Source organism: Phyllostomus discolor, chromosome 6 (genome assembly GCF_004126475.2).
Source record: "Phyllostomus discolor isolate MPI-MPIP mPhyDis1 chromosome 6, mPhyDis1.pri.v3, whole genome shotgun sequence".
Classification (NCBI taxonomy): domain Eukaryota; kingdom Metazoa; phylum Chordata; class Mammalia; order Chiroptera; family Phyllostomidae; genus Phyllostomus; species Phyllostomus discolor.
In genome coordinates this window covers 167,929,851-167,949,188 of record NC_040908.2, presented here as the reverse complement: position 1 = coordinate 167,949,188, position 19,338 = coordinate 167,929,851, and the positions used below count along the sequence as shown (strand labels likewise).

Below are 19,338 nucleotides of genomic sequence, written 5' to 3'. Positions count from 1 at the left end.
CATTGGGAGGAGCAGATGTTAGGTGGGTGTTCAGTGTAATCGTCACAGCGAAGCCCCGGGTGAGCCTCTGGAGGCCTGCTCTGGCGTGCCTCAGTTTCCCCATCTCTGCCAAGTGGGCAGGTTTGACAACCGCACGGCACTCACCCCAGGGTTTGGGGCCGGCACCGCGCGACCTGGGGTTGGTGCTTTTCATTCTCACGTGGCCCCAAGGACTCCTCCAAGCGTTTGAGACAGAAACCCCCACTGAAGGTGTGTGGCAAGGCTTTAAAAACAGGTCCACTCGGGGGCCTTTCTGCAGGATTTCCGGGCAGACCGCCAGCTTCTCCTTCCAATTAAACGCCCCATTTGGCGGCCGGTGGGCCCCTGGGCGGGAAGAGAGGGATGCCCGCTACCGCCGCTGTCTGGATGCAATTTGGGGGACAGGAGATTTCATCCGCGGGGGGAGGGGGTACGTCTGAGAGGTGATCCCAGCGGAAGCATCCCCCATCGCTTCCCCGGAAGAGGAGACCATCCACGTGTCCCGGTCTCGCAGAAGGACCAGCTCAGGGGATAGCTAGGGGCTAGGGGCGGGGGGCTGGGGGGCGGACAGGGTAAGGAGAGCCCAGCATCGCCGCTGGAGGGGTCCGGGAGAGTGCGGCCCCTCCAGCTTCGAGGCACCTCTCCCCACGCCTGCGTCCCGCAATGCTGGAGCGGAGGTAATGATGAGCCCGGTCGGAACAGGCAGCAAGGGCCGGCACCGTGCAAGCGCGCTGTGTGCAGGGCTCCACTAAACGTTTCCGTGGCTGCACAACAAGGAGGAGGAGGAGGAGGCGCGGTGATGCCCGCGGGGAAGCGGAGGCTCGGGGGGAAGGGACGGGGCTGACCGAAGTCACAAGCTGGCAGCAGGGGGCCCCCCTGGGAGGGAGAAATGGGTACCCCAGGCCGTCCCTCAACCCCGAGCCCTGGTGGCCGCTGCCGGGCTGGGAGGACCCTGGAGAGTCTAGAAGCAGTGAGCTAGTCGTTGAGCAACGCCGTGGGGCCCGTGTGCACGCACGCACGCACACACGTGCATGGGCTTGTGGACATTTGCACATATTTGCACAAGTTGGAAAGAGTCTTTGAAGAAAAAGAAGTAATGAAACGCCTGTGAGCGAAGCCAGGTGCCCGGAGAGGAAGCGGAGGGGAGATGAAAGCGGCGGCGGCGCCCCCGCCCCCCACCTCCGGAAGCCCCCACCGGGCGCGCGGGAGGCCGCCTGATGGCTCCCATTTGTGCAGGCCGAGCACCGGGGCGGCCGCCACCCGGGCGTGCGGCTGCGGGGACACGTCGAGTAGGGGGGCGTGACCCGGAGGCGGCCACCTCGGCCGGCGATCTGACCACCAGATGGACCCTCTCCAGCTCCCTGAGAAACAGGAAACCGTCTGCAAGGAAGACAGATCGCACCCTGCCTCCTTCCCACCGGCTGCCCGGCGTGCACGCGGTGGCTGTCGGCGGCGGCGCGCGCGCGCGGATGGATCCATGTGTTTACGGCCTTGGATCGGCTCTTGGCTGTGCTCTCCGCCGGTGAGCCGAGTTGCGGAGCCGGGTTGCGCTGACCCCACCGGCTCTTTCAATCTGCCGCCCTTCGGGGTCATGTCCCAGTCTCAACTCAAGGTGACAGCAATACGATTTCATGTCAGGCCCAAAGAGACCTCTTCCTGTTTTACAAAGGACCCGTGCCTGATTTCAAGGCCAGTGGAAGACAACTCGGAAACGTCCCCACCCATCATCCCAGGCCCGGGGCTCGCCAGGCTCCACTCTCAGCTGGGGTTTCACCTCCAAGGCCACGTTCTGGGCCAGAGGCTGGGGATCCGGGCCGTCAGCGCCGGGGAGACAGCGTGGGGTTGAGGAGTAGTATGCCCTTCCCCGTGCCAGTTTGCCACCAGAGCGCTGTGTGCCACTGGCTACGTCACTTGCCCTCTCTGGTTTCTTATTTCCTTCAGCTGCACGACCAACACGTTACAGTTTCAAGTCTAAGCTCTTTCTGCCTGGCCTCCCTTCCCCCCTCCCCAACAACATGCAGCCTCTTCTCAACCCCTCCCCCACATGCACCCCGGTCACCAAAAGCCTTGCTGGTCTCAGAGCCAGGCCCCCACGCAGCCGCCACCAGCCCGGCTCCGGGCTGCCTCTCCACTGGCAACACCGTCCGCAACTCCGTCTTTTGAGGGACAGCCACCTGTAAGGTCCCCTGGCCCCGGCTAGTGAACACCTACGGCCCTGTGGATCCTGTCCCCCGTGTCGCACAGGGCAGAGGAGGGACAGCCGCTCTCCCCCAGGGAGGCCAGTGAGGATGGACAGTAGAGAGCGGGTGGGCGGGACTTCCTCCTGCTGAGAGGGCTTCCCCACTCAGCGCCCCCAGGACTTTGCTCCTGCAGGTTCTGCTTCTCCCCGAGGGTCCCGGCCCCAGGTCCGTCCCGCCTGCCACCGGAAGGAGCTGAACCAAGTGCCACGAGGGAACCGCGGTCTCCTGAGGGGCCGTCCCCCCGGGCCTCCTCTGGAGGATGCAGATGAAGTCACTGCTGAACGGCCACCTCCGCGTCCAGGGCCCAGAGCCCTGTCCTTGCGCTCGCCCTGCAGGGACCAGCCCCCATGTCCATGGGAAGGGTTCTGAGAGCACAGACGCTTCTCGCTGCTGCCCTCACAGGTCCCTGCTGCCCTCACAGGTCCCTACAGCTGTCACAGGTCCCTGCAGCCACAGCGGCCTAATGCAACCTGCTTCCTCACTGCCGCTCCGTGGGCCAGAGGCCACCCTGGGACACACTGGGTGACACTGAGGTGACGCGGCTCCAGGAAGAGCCCATGGAGGTCGCCCTGGGGAGGCAGCCCTGCAGCCCGTGGGGACAAACCCCGCCCGACAGGTGGCAGCGCGCAGAGCAGAAGGCAGGGCCTCTGCGGCAGAACCCCAGAGAAGGGCTGGCTCCCGGCCTCCTGCCCGGAGAGAAGCGAGGGGCCCAGGGAGCCCAGGGACATGGCCGTGACAGGGGCCCCTTGAGATCAACATCCCCTCTTGGGCGTGAATGCCTCCTGCCCTGGCTTCTCTGTCTGCGGAACACACCGCCCCAAACCGAGCGGCTTGAAACCCACTCCCCACACACTGCTGCCCGTGCTGCCTGTGGGTCAGGGTCTGGACGCGCACAGTGGGGGCGCACACAGTGGGGATGTGCACAGTGGGGGCGCGCACAGTGGGGGCACGCGTCTGCTCCCTGACGCCGGTGCCTCGGCCGGGCCGCCCGGAGGCTGGGGGCAGAATCGTCCGTGGTGCGTTCTCTCCCCTGGCTGCTGGTGAAGCTGGTGAAGCTGGTGGCAGCGGCAGGGGCCTGGTGGGCTGCGGCCAGAACCACATGTGGCCGCTCCAGGTGGCTTGGGCTTCCTCACAGCATGGAGCACGGGTCCCCAGGATGTGAGCCCAGAGCGACAGCCGAGTGGAAGCCAGACTGCCCTTTCTGACCCCGGCGGGGGACAGGGCCACAGCGCCTCATTTTGGCCATAAACTCCGTGGGAGCCACCAGGTCTGCCCGGGTCCCTGACCAGGGCGGGGGCACCGAGTGCCTCTGCTCACACTGTACCAAGAGCCTGGCGGATGGGTGTCACCCTGTAGGACGCGCCACCTTCCCTGGCACATCACACTGAAGCTGGCCCCGGGCACAACTCCCGAGCCGCTCCTCAGACCCAGCTCCTTCTGAGGGGCACAAGCAAGCCTCAGGGCCGTCTGCCGGTGGCGGGTCACGCGGGTCGGGCCCCGGGAGGGCCCCGGGAGGCAACCGGGCTGCCTCCAACAGGGTCAGAGGCCCAGGTTCTCCCTGTGGGGAGCCGCCCCGAGCCTGGGGACCCTGGACAGGCGGGCAGGAACAGCGGCCCCACAGGCGGCGGGGGGGAGGGGACAGGGTGGCCACCACACCGCCCCCCAACCCCGATTGCCTCATCCTCCTCTGATAAATGGAGAGATAGGCCGGCTAATTCCCCGGGCGCCGCCAGGGAGGATGCCCTGTCCCCACTAAAATGGGCCCGGGCTCCTTATCGGCGGCCACGGCACAAATCACCCACGACAGGCTTACGTCACCCGCCCCCCCCACCCCGAGGGCTGCAGGGGGCTGCTGGTGCTGGTGGCTTTGCCCACTCGGAGGCAAAGGGCCTCCCCCTGCCTCCCGCACAGCACTGCAGTGATTCACTCTGCAAACACGCTCGAGGAGGGCCGCTGGGTGCTGGCCAGCCACACAGAGCACCGGGTTTCCCAGAAGACAGCATTCTGGGACATTCCCCGAGGGAAGTCTGCGGGGAGCAGGGTCCGGATGGCAGGGAAGGCTTGCAGGGAGGCCAGGGTCAGGCCCCGCACAGCAGCCCCTCGCTCAGACCTCGGGCAGAATGGCACAGCGGCCACGGAGCATTGCACCAGCCAGCGGGGGCCCCTCCGGGGGCGGGGCCCTGAGCCACGGCGCAGGGCACACGTCCGGGAAGCGAGCGAGCTCTGCTGCGGGCCACGTGGAGGGCACGGAAGAGGCCCGAGTCGTTAGAACTTGCGTTGCTCCGGAAGGTCCGAGTTGATGCCGGTGGCCCTCACCAGGGCCCGGGCACTGCCAGGATCCTGCCAGCACCTCCCCGCCCCAAGCAAGGGCAGGTCAGAGAGGGGAGGGACTGCAGCTTTGTCCGTGGCCATGTAAGCGCCTCACTTCTGCAAATGGAGATGGCACGGCCGGCCGTGTGACTACACCGTGTGGCCCTCGTAGGGGTGGGAGAGGGGGGCTGGGGCCCAAGTCTGTGAGGGGCCACCCGTGCGGGCAGGGTCCCAGAGTCCTCTGGGTTGGCTGAACCCTTGGGTCCTTCTGATGAGCCGCGTCATGCTGCTAAGGGGCTGGGAGACCCCGAAGTGACTACGGGTCCCCATCCCAAGTCTCTCAGAGACCCCGACCCCATCCTCAGAGGGGTCAGCCCAGGGGTGGGGAGAAACACAGGGCAGCCCCGCCCCCAACTCCCACCCAACCTGGTGCCAGAATCCAGGGCCCACCCAGGTGCCTCCCCTCGGCCGGGGAACTGCCAGAGGAGGGTTCCCCTGTCCCAGCTCAGCACCCCTCTTCTCCCCTCACGCCACCCGGACAGTTTTAACAGCCGCTCCGGAAAGGCCACGGAAGGGGCCGTGCGGACTTCCCCGGCCTTCTTGTGGCTCACACGGCAAAGGGCCTGCCACCCCTCCGGCCTCCTTTCCCCACACGCTCAGTGGCCCAGCTCGGAGCAGACAGGGACAGGAGCGCAATGGCTGCCCCCCGCATTTCCCAGAGAGAAAACCCCTCTCCTCCACCCCACAAACTGTCGGGGACAGGACAGCACCGTCACGACCATGTCATAGCAGCCCTGCAAGTCACGGCACCCGGGGCAGGTCCTTGCTCTCCCCCGGGACCATAAGGGTGGCCGACTCTTCCAGGAGAGAGACACTGAAACCCACCGTGTGAGGCCATGACACTGGGTGACATGCAGCCAGCCGTGACGGAGCGCCCTCCCTCCCAGGGGGCGTCTCGCCCCAGACCGCCACCATCCTCCCCTCCGGAGCCCGGACAGGCCCCAGGTTTCCCTGCTGCATCCAGCCCGGGCCCCAATGGAGGCGGGGTCGGCTTCCAAATGGCCTCGGGTTTCCCCCATCGTCAATAGTTCATCAGGCCCCTCTGGGGTCAACATAGACTCGGAGGACGTTACCGCTCAGGACTATAGTCCAGCACCCGGTTGGAACCCTGAGGAAGTGAGCGGTGGACCGTGGCCAGCCGGCCACCAGCGCCCTGCGAGGGCAGGAAGTCCCGGGGGGACGGCGACCCCGGACAGGCTTTCCCTTCTCGTGTGTCCGACGGTCCGGCTGAGGCCCGGTGGAGAAGGGACGGCGCTTCCGGTCACACCAAGGCTCGCCATCCCGGGGACAAAAATCCAGTTATCAGAGACGCGTCGCCCGCAACCCATGGGCCCCTCGTGACAACAGGAGCTCTGGAAACCGTCAGGGTAGATTAAAGGAGCGCGATGCACCCGGCGTGGCTGCAATCTTGGAGCGTGCATCCCCCCCCCGTCAGGAGCCGCCACAGATAAAGCATCAGCTCATTCAATTAGGCCGAGGAAAATGGAAAATAGCTCAGATTCGCAGCCGAAGTATTTCATGTCTTAACAAACACTGCGCCCCGTTAAAAGGGGGGCGGGGTCTGCTCTGTCTGCCAATAAAGGTAATTTAGGGAGGGCCCGGGACGCGGGTGCGGGAGATAAGCGCGAAGGCGTGCTTCCACGGATGAGTTCACCGGCGGACGCCCGCAGTGGGGCGGGGGGTCGGCACGCAATCACAGCACTAACGAGGAGTGAGACGTCCCAGGACATGGGGGATGACAAGCCTCGTCCCGGCTTCCCCGGTAATAGGTAATGAGCCCGCAGATAATGCAATCGGAGGCCAGCTGGCGGTCTGCCGGGTGGCGTGCTCACGGACGACCCCGCTGGGCCGACCCCGCTGGGCCGGCCCCGACCGCCCCGCGGGTCTCGTGAACGCCGCCGAGCGGACAGGACCCACGGCTGAGGGTCTGAGAAAATGTACCTGCAGCGGAGTAGGAGCCACGTGGTTTGACATGTGAGGTTTCAACTGGACATAGGGAACCGACGAAAAGTCTGGTGGCATTTTAACAGTGTGAGAAGCACACACTAGCCCTGGCTGCTGTGGCTCAGTGGATTGAGCGCCAGCCTGGGAACCAAAGGGTCACAGGTTCGATTCCCAGTCAGGGCACATACATACCTGGGTTGTAGGCCAGGTCCCCAGTAGGGGGTGCACGAGAGGCAAAACCACACACTGATGTTTCTCTCCCTCTCATTCTCCTTTCAGTCCCCTCTCTCTGAAAACAAATGAATAAACTCTTTAAAAAACAAAACAAAACATATACCAAGGGTCCTGGACGTGCCCCAGCAGCACCTGGGTCTACGATGGGCCCTCGTGAAACAATGGAAGGGCACCCAGGGCTCTCCGCTGTGCCGTCCTGCGTGGAATGACCAGGGCTCTGGGCACAGCTCGGCAACGTGGCCCCGCACCGGGCGCGGAGCACAGGCTGACCCAGCAGGCTGCTGGCTCGGGACCGGAAACACCCGATGACTGTGCAGCAGCAGGGGGACGCGGGCAAGGTCCCCGCACCGGAGGAGGGAGGGTGCAGGGGCACCTGTGGCCAGAGCAGAGGAAGGGCCCCAAGTGCTTGCGGGGCCTGTGAGGAGTCGGGCTTGGCAGAGGAGACTGTGGCTCCGTCAAGGCCAAGGTCGCCAGGGTCCCCAGGGCCTGCTCTGCCGGTGGGGGCACCGCTGAGAAAGGGGAAAGGGAAGGGCCCTAATTCGTACCCAGCCACCGGGGCTCCCGAGGCTGGCTCTGCAGGCGCGCCTGGCATTCCAGGGGCCTCACAAACATGCTCGCACCTCAGCATCTCCGGTGGGCAGGTCGCTCCTTTCCTCCCCCTGCTCTGCTCCGGGAAGCGGACTCTCTCCAGGAAGGCCCGGGGGGTCCCGATGCCCAGCTTCCTGGCTCGGCACGGCCGGAGGCGGCACAGCTCCCAGAACCTGTGCCGAGTCGCCTTCCGGCTACTTCTCCCACGAGGAGTTCTCAAGAAACTCTGGGGGATAAACTGCCCCTCGTGGAGTCACCCTGGGCTCCTCCAGAGACCCCTTGGAGGCAGTGGATACACAAATTCAATAAAATTCTACACAAAAACCAGCGGGCTCACGGTGCCTGCCACCTTTCTCAAACTCACCTGCCCAAGGAAGCGTTCCGAGGAGAGACCTGCTCAGGTAAGGGGTTCAAGGGACATGTTTTTTGCGGGAGTGCAGGGCCCATTCCTGGCATTTGGGGGAGCCCAGCCCCTTCCCCGGCCACCGCCACCACCGCAGCAGCTGGTGGCGGACACGCGGGCCCCAGGAGCTCACCGACTGCATTCCCCCTTTCTGGTCTGCAGCAGGGGGCTGGGTTTCCACCGCATCGATGTCAAGGACTCTGGGTGCAAGTGTGGGTGGCAGGTGGGGCCTGCCTTGTGGTACCCTGGCCACACGCCCTGCACCCCTCCCGCACACACCTGCACACGTGTCCCCCTCACAGCACTCGCAGTAACGTGTGGGCCACACCCAGGCCCACGGGTCGCCCTCCCCAGGCAGACGGCAGATGCTGTGGACGATAGCCACCTCGTTGCCCCCACAGTGGGGGTGTCAAAGGAAACTTCCAGGGGAGACAGTCCATCTCTGGGTCCCCATCAGGGTGAGCCCTCCTCGTTTGCTGCGACCACCACTGTGTGTCCCCTCCCCAGGCAGCCGGGACGGGACAGCTCAGGTGTGTCACCAGCACCAAGCCACCCCCCCCTCGGGGCCCTCGGAGAGAGACCTGCCGTGCCGAGAACTCCTGCAAGCACAAGGGCCGTGGGCTTGGCTCACAGGGCAGCCGGTGCCAGGGGTGCCCAGGGGCTGCGGCAGCCCCCCAGCCTGGCCCGCAGAGAGGGCGCTGACGGGCCGGGGGGCCGCTCCCCGGGCTGCCGGAGTCTCCTCACCCGGGAATTCCCGGCCGAGGCCACCCCATTGTCTGGAGAATTCTTATCGGCACAGGCAGACGGGCTCTTTCACAGACATCTGCCAACCCTCGTCCCGGGCCGGGTCTTGGGTTTCCGAGGGGAGGCGCAGGCCAGTGCCGGGAGTCGGGGCCGCGGCGGAGGGCAGGCTCTGTTTACGCACGGCGGTGCGGGCGCCGGCTCCCACGGGGTCGTGTGTCTTTGTGCACAGGTGGCAGGGGGCCCGGCTCTGCTCGCACGGTGCCTGCCTGCGGCCACCTTCCTCTCTGGTCCTTCCCCTTTCCCTCTCTCTCCTCTCCCTCCCTCCCTCCTGCCTCCCCACCTGGCTTCCCTCTTCCCTCCCAGCAGGTACTCGGTGCTCTTCCCGCGCCAGCCCCAGGCTGCACGCTGGGCTCCCGGCTCCTCATGAGACCCCGGTCCACGGGCGGCTCCCAGAGGAAGGCTCAGCATGCCGTCGCCACTCACACAACAGGAGGGACCTGCTGGGGCTCCCCTGCCCTGGCCAGAGGCCCTGGCAGGCTTCCTGGAGGAGGTGACCTATTCCTGATGCCCTACATGAGATCGGACGCGTGGCTGCCATTCGGTCCGCACTTTGGGATTGATCAGAACCTCTCTGACCCCAGGCAGACGCCACGTCACACCCAGCAGAAGGGAGGTCATCCAGGAGGCCGGCCGAGCTCCGGAGAAGGCAAGGGGCACCTGACACGCACCCATGCCGCCGGCGGGCCGGACGCCAGTGCCGGCGCGCCGGAGGACGGCAAGGCAGCTCCTGAGAACAGCGGAAGAGCGTTGCCCGCAGGCCCAGCAGCTCTGCCTCGGAGCACGTGTCTAAAAACCGGGGCACGTGGCCCCCAAGAGGCACGAGCACACGCGTGTTCAGAGGCTTCCCTCGCGGCAATCAGAACCTGCAAACGGCCCAGGTGCCCCTCAGCAGGAGGGTGGGAAACGCCCACCCAGCGGGACGCGGCTCCGCACCCGACGGGCTGGAGCGGCGGGCACACGCGAGAGCGTGGGAGACGCCGCTCCCCAGACTTGGGAGGCGGACGGTGGGGAGGAGGCTCCCCTGCACGTCTCTCCGGCGAGACGCGCTCCCCCAGGGTAGGGGTGGGGGTGGGGATGGGGGGCCCCCCAGGAAAGCTCTGTGACTCGACCCCTCGCTGGATGGTCACCTGGTTACGCACGTGCAGGCACGCACTCTCTCTCCACGAAAACCACACCTCGGTGTTAGAAGTGCACGAGAAGCCCTGGCTGGCGTAGCTCAGTGGATTGAGCTCGGGCTGCGAACCAAAGTGTCGCAGGTTCGATTCCCAGTCAGGGCACATGCCTGGGTTGCAAGCCATGACCTCCAGCAACCGCACATTGGTGTTTCTCTCTCTCTCTCTCTCTCCCTCCCTTCTCTCTCTAAAAAAATAAACAAATAAAATTTTTAAAAAATAAAAAATAAAAGTGCATGAGAGTAGGAGAGCACTGGGCCAAAAGGAGGGCGACTTCGGGGAGGACTCGATGGTGATGGACCTGGGGACATGGGGGACACGGGGGCTCCGGAGAACCCACGGGGTCAATGGTGAGGGGGGCAGAGGGGGTCCCAGGGCCTGTTGGGCAGGTGGGCACACCGTGGGCTGTGGGCCTCGGGTCTCTCGACGCACCGAGGACTCCAGGCCCTGACGTGGATGACGGTTCCCCTCGTACACCCCGAAGCATCCCGCACCCACTCGACTCCAGACCCCCTCTCTGTCCTGGGATGCACCTGGGGAAAGAAAGGTCTCCGGCGGTGAGGGTGAGGGAGAGGGAGGGCTGGGCGCTGCCCCCGAAAAATCCCGCGCACTGAGGGACAGCGGAGTGGGCCCCTGGCCGGCCGGTGTCCTCTCACCCCGCCCCTTCCCGGGTCCCGACGCGGCTTCCGCAGAGTGGCTCCACTGAGGGGGCGAGGCCGCCGAGGGCGAAAAGGCCACCCCGGCCACCAGATTTTATTATTGTGTTGGGGGGTGAGTTTAGAGAGAGAAGAAGAGAGAAAGAGAAACATCAACTGGTTGCCTCCCACACGAGCCCAGGGACCAAACCCACAACCTAGGCAGGTGCCCTGACTGGGAATCGAACCCGTAACCTTTTGGTGGGGTTACAGGAGGACGCTCCGACCCTCTGAGGCCACACGGGCCGGGGCCAGCGAGCCAGGGGTAGGAGGCGGACAGGAGACCAGGGGCAGGAAGACACGGACTCGGCCGAGTGGCCTCAGAGCACCCCTGTAGTTCTTGGGGCACAGTTGTTCTGCACAAACACTCGGGAGCGTGCCGGCGCCTCTCCCACCCGGTGCGTGCCGTGCATGGGAACCGCGGCGCACACGGCTCCCGGACAGACGTTCATTCGACAGCGAGAGCTCCTTTCCCCCACAGCACAGGGTCCCACGCCCCCCAGCCTCCCCCACCCACATCCCCCGGCACCCTGCTCTCCACACCCGCCTGCTCCCCACAACCCCATGCCCCCACCCCACCCCTGCACAAGGCCCCCGGCCTGCCTGCCCTGGGAGAGCCCCCAACACCACCACAGACACCCTCTGTGGCCTTCAAGGCCAAGTTCAGACATCACCAGCGCGGAGTCTCGCCCCAGGGCTCTGCCTGTCTGTGCCCCGGGCCTCGGGCCCAGACGCCTGCCCAGCAGCTGGAGGGTGTGGGCACGTGGCTCCCAGGCCAGGGGCGGGTCGCAACGTGTGTGAGGAGGCCACAGAAGGACACGTGGCCTGTCCTTAGAAAGGCAGCAGGCCCGCCCTTGCTGGTGGTCACTCCGTTGATTGGAGCTTTGCCCCACACACCGGGAGGTCGTGGGTTCAGTCCCCGGTCGGGGCACGTGCGGGAGGCAACCCATCGGTGTTTTCTCTCTCGTCGATGTTTCTCCCCCCTGCTTCCTCCCTCGAAAATCAATACACAGATTTGAAAAGACACATATTTCTTTTTCACAAAGAAAGGAGACGGACCCACAGGGTTCTTCCGTAAGACTTGGCTCTTCTTTCCCAAACCAGACTCCTGACACAATAAACAAACCAGTCGGTGCAGGATGGGGCCCCGCACAGCCACCGGGTCGGCGGTCTGGTGGGAGGAGCTCGGACCTGCCCCCAGACAGGGCTGTGGCCCGAGGCGGGGCTCACCCCTCCCCCAGGGGCACCTGCACACCTGCACCCCCTGCTCCACACATTCCCCCATCCAAACAGGTTCACCTGGTACCAGGCAGCCCGCCGAGGACCCTACACTGGCCCTGAGCGGTGTCGCCTCCAGGCCCGGGTTCCTGACGCCCCCCTGCCTGGAACTCCGCTCTCCCCCATCCTCCCACAGTCCCCCATGTCTCCTCCTCCAGGCAGCCTTCCCAGCTCTTTCCCCGGGCGTATCGCTGGGGCCCTCTGGGCCTCTGTTACAACCTTCAGGGTGTGGGCATCGTTCACATGCCCCCCCCCCCCCGTGGCCCCCGGGGACCCGGGAGCTGTCAGAGGCGGGGACTGTCCCGTCCATGCATCTGCACCAGCAACAATGTGGAGCGTGCATGGGCGCCAACACCAGCGGGGGCGGGGGGGAGGCAGGGGAAGAGCCCCCCCCCCGCCCGCCGGGCCCCAGGCTCCTGGCCTCCGGGCACCACACCGAACTGAACCACCGTGACCCCTCAGCAGACACAGCGGCTGCGGAAGGAGCCCAGCTGCCAGCTGCCGCCTGACAGGACTCCCTCCGTTTTCAGACCCAGCGACTCCTCCCCGCAGCAAGGGGGCGCTGCTCCTGGGGTCGCTGCTCCTGGGGGCGCGGTCCTCGGGCCAAGCAAGGGCAGAGAGGGCGCAGGGGGCCCGGCCACTGGGCTTGCCCCTCCAGGGTGCCCCGTCTCGGGGCGCCAGGCACACCCCAACGAAGGTGGCCAGAGGGTCACGTCGGTCCCATCCTGATGGAAAACAGCTCCCCGGACTTTCCCCCACAGACACAGACACCCAGACACCCAGACTGGCCTGGGGGTGGGGGGTCCCCTGAGGTCCTGCCCCAGCCTGGCTGTGTCCTCCTCCGGGGGCGGGGGGAGGGGGCAGGAGAAGGCTGTGTGACCCCTGACCCCTTGGTGTTGGGGGTCAGGGTGCCCATGATGAGATGGGTGCACAGAACGAGGGACCGCACCGCCCTTTGCCCTCACCCCCCCACACACTCCACGCACCCTTCCCCACGCACCCCTGCCCGCCCCGAAACACATGGGGAAAAACCGGCCCCTCCCCAAGGCTCCCCCTCCGACCTTTATCCACGGAGCCTCGCTCCAATATATTATCACTTGATTGTTTCTTTATTTCCTTCTTTAAAAATAGCACATTATAGGAATGGGCAGGAAACCCACGAAAGCAGGTACCAGACAGTAGCACAGTGTGGGGAGCCTGCTGCCCGTCAGGAAGGACAGGCAGGCCGTGGGCGGAGCTGCGTGCGCTTGTCGTGGAGAGCACCGGAGAGAGAGTCCCAGGCTGCTGCGCCTGGGGGAGGGCCCGCTGGCTGGGGGAGGGGCGGCAGGCCGGCTTCTCCCTGGTGCCCTTCTGCAGTTTCCCAGGATGCAGGGCAGGAGCAGGACGGCACAGAAGTCGGGGACGTCCCCAAGGTCACCCTTGGGCTCCACCTCGAGTGAGGGGCGCTCCGAGCCCGCAGGTGGCTGCCACAGTCCGTCGTGCTCAGAACCGGGGTCCACGTCACACCCGGAGGGTCGTCACCGGGGAGGCATCCGAGTCCCAGTGTCCGGGCTCCACCGGCTCCAGCCACGGACACAGCCCACCACCCACGTGCCGGGCCCCCGGTTCCAGACCCCCAGCTGCGGGGCGGGTGCGCCCTGGCTCCCAGCGCTCATCCCAGGTCACACTGTTGGACAGTGGTGGCTCACACATGGCCCCAAGGCCCCAGGGACACGGGGCACAAGGACCGGGCAGGCCCAGAGATGCCCCCCCACCAGGGGCCAACGTGGTGATGTGGCAGTTTGTCCTGCGGGTCACCGGGCATCAGGGTGGGAAGCGAAAGAGGCGGCCATGGTGGGGTTTGTCCTCGGGGATCAGGCTTGACCCCCTGCTGCGCCCACCACCGGCTCCCCGGGGGGGTCCGCCCCATCACCGGCTCCCCAGCCAGGGGCCCCTGCCCCACCCAAGCAACCTCAGCCCAGGGGTCCGCTCTGGGGGAAACCGAGGCAGCTGTGTTCCCTGCAGGAGGGATGAAGATTCATCTCGTCCCCCCAGGAGGCGGAGGAGACAGAGATACGGGGTGGCCCTGGGCGGCAGGGCGGGCTGCAAGGTCGTCCTGTCTGCCCTCATGGTGCCCCCCGAGCCCCACGGCTCACCCCCACATCCTCCTGCAAACGTATTCATAAAGGGCGGGGAGCACAGAAAGTCTCCGAGCAAGACCCACTCCCCCCCGGGATCACTCGCTCCAACAGGGGGCCCCAGAACGTGGGGGCGGACTGGCCGAGGTGGCGTCCCATCTGTCCCCTGACATGGGGGGTGAAATGTAGCCAGCACAGCCCTGGCCAGCCTGGATGGGGGCGTGTGGGCCCGCCCTGCCCTGGGGGTGGCACGCTGGGGCCCTAGTCCTCCTTGGGTTTGCGGGGCTGGCGCCGGGCCAGCCTGTAATCCACGTAGGTCCCCAGGCAAGACCACAGGAGGAACCGCGCCAGCAAGATGACGACCAGCAGGACCAGGAGGGGGTCGGGGCCCGCGCTGCTCCCGAGCCAGGAGTCCATGCCGCCTGCCAGGGCGGGCGGCCCCAAGCGCTGTAGCAGGGACGTGGCCCGGACCGCAGCGGGCCCCGGGTTCCCGGCCAGGCCGTGCGGAGCGGCCAGGGGCCTGCGCCGGGCACTCAGGACAGCTGGGCGGCCGAGAGGCCCACTCCTGCCCCCCTCAGGGACGGCCCTGTCCGTCCTCTCCGCAGCCCCCCCAGGCTCCGGCCCAGGGCCTCCCTGGCCGGCCGGCGGGAGGACAGCGCGGGGACGGCGAGCGGCCGCCTTGGTCAAGAGGCCCGTGTGCCATTCATCCAGAAGGAGCCGCTCCCCGGGCCGACAATGGCCGCATTGTGGGGAGGCCCGGGGCGGGCAGCCGAGGGCGCCCCCCCCCCGCCCGCGCCCCCTGAGCGCCGGCGCTGACGTAATCCACTAACGTCTCCGGCGGCAGCTGCTGGGCGAAGCTGGCCACCTTCTCCGGCTCTTTCAGCCGCCCACGCCGGCTCTTCCGGCCCCGCGAGACAATCGGGCCCTTTCTCTCCCCAATTGGCTATCGCGCGGGAGGCCGGCGCTGTCCAGCGGCTGCGGTCCCTGCAGCACAGCAGCAGCAGCAGCAGCAGCAGCCCGGGTGGGGTGGGGGCAGGGAGGCGCCGGGGCCGCAGCGGTGGCGGGGACGCAGGCAGAGAGCTGTGCAAAGGCAAAGGGGGAGAGAGGGGGGGGAGGGTGAGGACAGGCCCCTCGGGCCCAGGGAGGCCCCGGACGTGGCTCCATGAGCACGGGGGGCCGAGACAAAGCAGAGTGGGGGTCCCGGCACCTCCTCCCCACCCACCCATGCCTGCAGACCCGTGGCCTAAGCTGGACGAGACAGTCCTCTGGGGTCCCCTCATATCCCTCACAGTGACGCTTGTCCCCAACCAGGGCCCCGTGCAGACACACCACGTGACCTTGGGCAAGCGGCCGAACTCCTGGGGGCCACGAACTCCCTGCCAGGAAGGGAGGTGCACGCGGCAGGTGTCTGCCTGGAGGTCGTGGAGAGGACGGGGGGCAGGTGCGGTCCTGGGAGCGGCACCGTGTCTGGGCATGAATCTGCGGCCCCTCTGCTCCCCCAAAGAGAAGACCCTGAGGTGCGCCTGCCCAGCCTTCTCTGCCCAACACACACACTAGTGAGCACATGCACACGTGCGCACACACCTCTACAGACTCGGTCAGCCACCAAGTTCAGAGCCAGGCTCTCCGTGGGCGAAGCCACGGTCTGGGCCCCTCGTCCAGCCTCCACCCCGAGGCCCCTGAACGCAGAGGGGCCCCCGGGAGGAGAGGGATGTCTACATGCCCAGTCCTGGGGGTCCGATCACCTTCTCAGCCGGTAAGTGGTCCGATCCCCAGGCCCTGAGCCAGAGAGCGAGCTCGGGGGGGGCCCCCAGGGCTGAGGGCCGCCTGAAGCCGGTTCAGGGCTCCTCTGCCCACAGAATGACCACACGCTCCCGCCCAGCCTGTCTGGAGGGCTCTAAGGAGGGAGTGCAAAGGTTTCGGCAGCGAGCACACCTTCGGGTGAGCCACGGAGCCAGGCCACACACTCCCCTGTGGCTTCCATGGTGACAGTCCCTGCGAACCCCAGACTGGCACCCAGTGCCCCGCGGCCCCCGGGCCCGGGGGCTCAGCACCACTCTCCATCGTAGGTCCCCTGGGAAGCGTGCTGGGCCCTGTCTGCTCCCTGGGCAGCAGCCAGACACAGAGAGGGAGCCGCCGACCATGGACCCAGCCGGGGGTGCAGCGCGTGGACCGAACCACACTCTCGGGACCCGTGTGGTTCTCCCCGGGTTTGCCCGCCAGGCGCAGAGGGTCGAGGACCACTTCACACTCTCGGGGGGGACTTGGACGCTGGAACCCTGACGTGGTGTCCAGCATCATGGGGGGACTCTGGCAAGGATGCGGCTGCTGCAGGGGCTTCCAGAAGGTTGCGGAGACCCCTCTGCAGGTTCATCGGTTCCCTCCTCGGAGACGCCACCAGCCCGCAGAGGGGAGGTCCCCGGGACAGCAGCAGTGAGCTGGGGGTGGGGGGGGGAAGAGGCTGAGTCCCCGGCAGCGTGGCACTCACCTGCGCGAGTGAGGTCTCCGGTGGGCGTCCTGGGGGCGCCGCGGCACCGGGCACACGCACGGCCGAGCCCAGCTCCCGGCCTCTGGCCCTGCGGGCGGGGACCAGGCGGCCCCGGATAAATCTGTTTGCCGAGCCCAGGAAGTCAGCCGCGCCCCGTCACGTGGCGTCGGGCAAAGAAACCCAGGGTCACCGCGCCCCCCCCTCCTGCTCAGATGTCCCCGGGGCCCGGGACTCCGCGAGGCCAAGGTCAGCAAGCCCTTCAGGAAAGGCAGCGCATGGCCCTCCTGCCCTGGACAAGGTCAAGGCTGCTCCCAGGGCCGCCTTCTGAGGGAGGCCCCCACGGTGCGGGTGCAGGGGCCTTAGGTGGACAAGAGGGCCGTCGCCCACAAGGGAAGGTGATTAAGTGACGATGAAGCACAGCAGGTGGGCCCCGCTGGCTCAGCACCCACAGTCTCCGTGGGTGGGCGCCAGGGGCTCCCCGCTCATAGGAAGGAAACGCCCCAAGTCGCCCCAGCACCGGCAGCGATGGCGGGTGCAGGTGCCATCCGGGTTCCGTGCACACGCCTGGGGCCCCTCCACCTGTCCCTGTGCCCCACCTCTGGCGCCCATGTCCCTGGGCTCCCAACGCAGCTTCCTGGGGGGTGTCCTTGGCTGTGGTGGCCTCCCCGACACGCAGGGGCCAGTGCCCGGGGCTTTCATCCCCCCCACCGCCTCCCCCCCCAGCGGCCCTTTGCCGAAGACTGACCCCGTGGGACAGGAGCGCTTGCCGGGAGGCGGGACAAAGGGGAAGGCCAACCCCACGGCCCCCAGAGTTCCCCTGGAGACAGCAGTGAACTTGGGGCCTGAAGTCACACCTCTTCTTGGCCCACTCCTGCTCCGCCCCCCCCACCCTCACCACTCCTCCCTCCCACTTCTCCTGGGCGTTCTTCCTCTTAAAGCCCCCACCAGAATGCAACCCGTAACAAAGCTGACGAAGATGACCCATGTCCCCAGGGCTGAGCAGGCGGAGACTCCTGCCCTGAGTCGCAGAGGACAGACTGGGGACCCGGGGTAAATCCAGGCGTGCGAAGGGCAGGGAGGTCTCCCTGCACCCAAAGGTCCCGCCGATGAGGCAGTGACCTGCACGTGCCCCGGATGGGCCCTTTCCACGGGGGAGGCCCGAGGAGGAGGGCAGGGGACGGAGGTGCAGCAGCCGGTCCCCCGCCCAGCACCAGCCCCGCCGCCGAGGTGGCAGCGCCAGAACAAGCCCCAGGGGCCCCCCTGTGCGAGCTGCTGGCCGGGTCCTCGGAACGGAAGCCGGGGAGTCTCCATCCAGGCGTCCCTGCCGCGTTCTGGGCCTCGGCTCCACGCCTCCCCATGTTCCGCACGGGAGGCCGAGGCTGAGAAGAGCACTTTGCAGGCGTAACTACGGCTCCAGTGCCATGAGGCCCCAGGGGCCTGGCTGGCCCGCAGGCGGGAGTGGGGAGCACAGCCCAGTCCCCTCGCGCCGGGCCCAGCCGTCCCATCACTCCGGCTTCCGGGCGGCTGCCTGGTTTGGTGTTTTGCTTCCATGACAGCACGAACTTCCGGTGTTTCCGAACCCTGAGCTCCCACCAAATCCCCAGGGGCCACGCAGCTCCTGGCCCCGGGAAGCACTTGGGGAGTAGGGGGAGGGGTTCCGTGCACCCTGGTGTGGAGAGGCCGAACTAGAGAAGGCGCGAGTTTCCGAGAGGTCGGGTGTGCGAAACCACCAGCGCCAACTGCACCGAGACCCAGGGTCTCAGGAGCTTGGAGTCGTCCTGAAAGTCATTCCTGTTTGTGTGTGTGTGTGTGTGTGTGTGCACGCGAGAGAGAGAGAGAGAGAGCGTGTGTGTGCAAGCAAGACACGCTGCTGTCACAAAAAACAAAGCGGCGGCTGCGGAAGTGCATGAGGCAGAGAGCGGCCGGCGCGTCGTGCCCTCTGCTGAGATGGGCGCCGGGCGCCGGGGAAACCGAGACCACGGAGACCCCAGTGCTGACGGGCACCCCGTGTCCTCTGCTGGGAAGACTTGTGGCCCACGCGCCTCTCCTCCAGGAACACTGCGTCTCCAACCCCAGCACAGCCAGGCTCCACCGGAAAAGACTCCCGCCCCGCCGGCCGGCACGCTTCCAGGTCTCGAACGCGTTGGTGTCTCTGGGACGTGAAACTAGAGTCCCTTCTTCCTGCACCCCCGACCAATCACGGTCCCCCAGTGGGGCAAGTGGGGACAGGGGGAGGGCCTCCCAGTGGAGGGGTGGGTGGCGGGGCCCCTCCCACCTGAGGGCTGCCCCCGCCCTGCCCCCACCCCTGTGCCTCTGAGAGGTGGCCTGAGTGGGTGGACAGGGAGAGGACGGGGACCACACACTGGAGGACGGTGACCCTGGCCACCCGTGGCTGTGCGGAGCCCAGATTCAGCTGCACTCGGAGCCACCCGACGGCCGGCCAGGGTCGCCTCCTCAGAATTCTTGCTAATCTCATCTGAGTGCCCCTCCTCGGGCGGAGAGCCCCGGGCGGAAGAGGACAGAGTGACCCCACTTGAGACACGGGGCCACGTGGTGTTGCCTGCGGCCCGGGTGAGTGTTTATGAGACGGCGCTTTCACGGACATTTCCGCAGAGACCACACACACCCCACGGCGGAGCTGCCGCCGAGCCCGGAAAGCCCCTGCGGCCCCCGCACATCTGAGTGAGGGGCTTCAGACAGAACATGGGCGGGGGGGTGGGGGGCCATGGCCTCTGTTTCCGTTTGGGCTGAGCCCTCTGGGGCCTGGGAGTGGTGGCACCCTGCCCACCAGCCTCTCCACCTGCATTCCGGCAGGGGGTCCCCGCCGGACCACCCTTGTGTCCGAGGCAACGAGACGGCGAGTGGTTACCTGGCCACCGCCCTTTGCCCATGCGGACTGTCCCCTCCCCCAGACCCGCAGTAGGTTTGGCGGCCCCACAAACACCACCTTTGTTCATCCAGGAGCCCGGGCGGCTCCGACGCCGACC

The 19,338-nt window shown here is 66.9% G+C and overlaps 1 protein-coding gene across 1 annotated transcript; it reads right to left on the bottom strand.

Annotated features, from left to right (window-relative positions):
* Positions 1–14,058: 14,058 nt before the first annotated feature.
* SMIM38 (small integral membrane protein 38) lies at positions 14,059–14,321 on the bottom strand. Its single transcript, XM_036027600.1, has one exon. The coding sequence runs from the start codon at positions 14,278–14,280 to the stop codon at positions 14,125–14,127; it is 156 nt and encodes a 51-aa protein (XP_035883493.1). The 5' UTR covers positions 14,281–14,321; the 3' UTR covers positions 14,059–14,124.
* Positions 14,322–19,338: the final 5,017 nt, after the last annotated feature.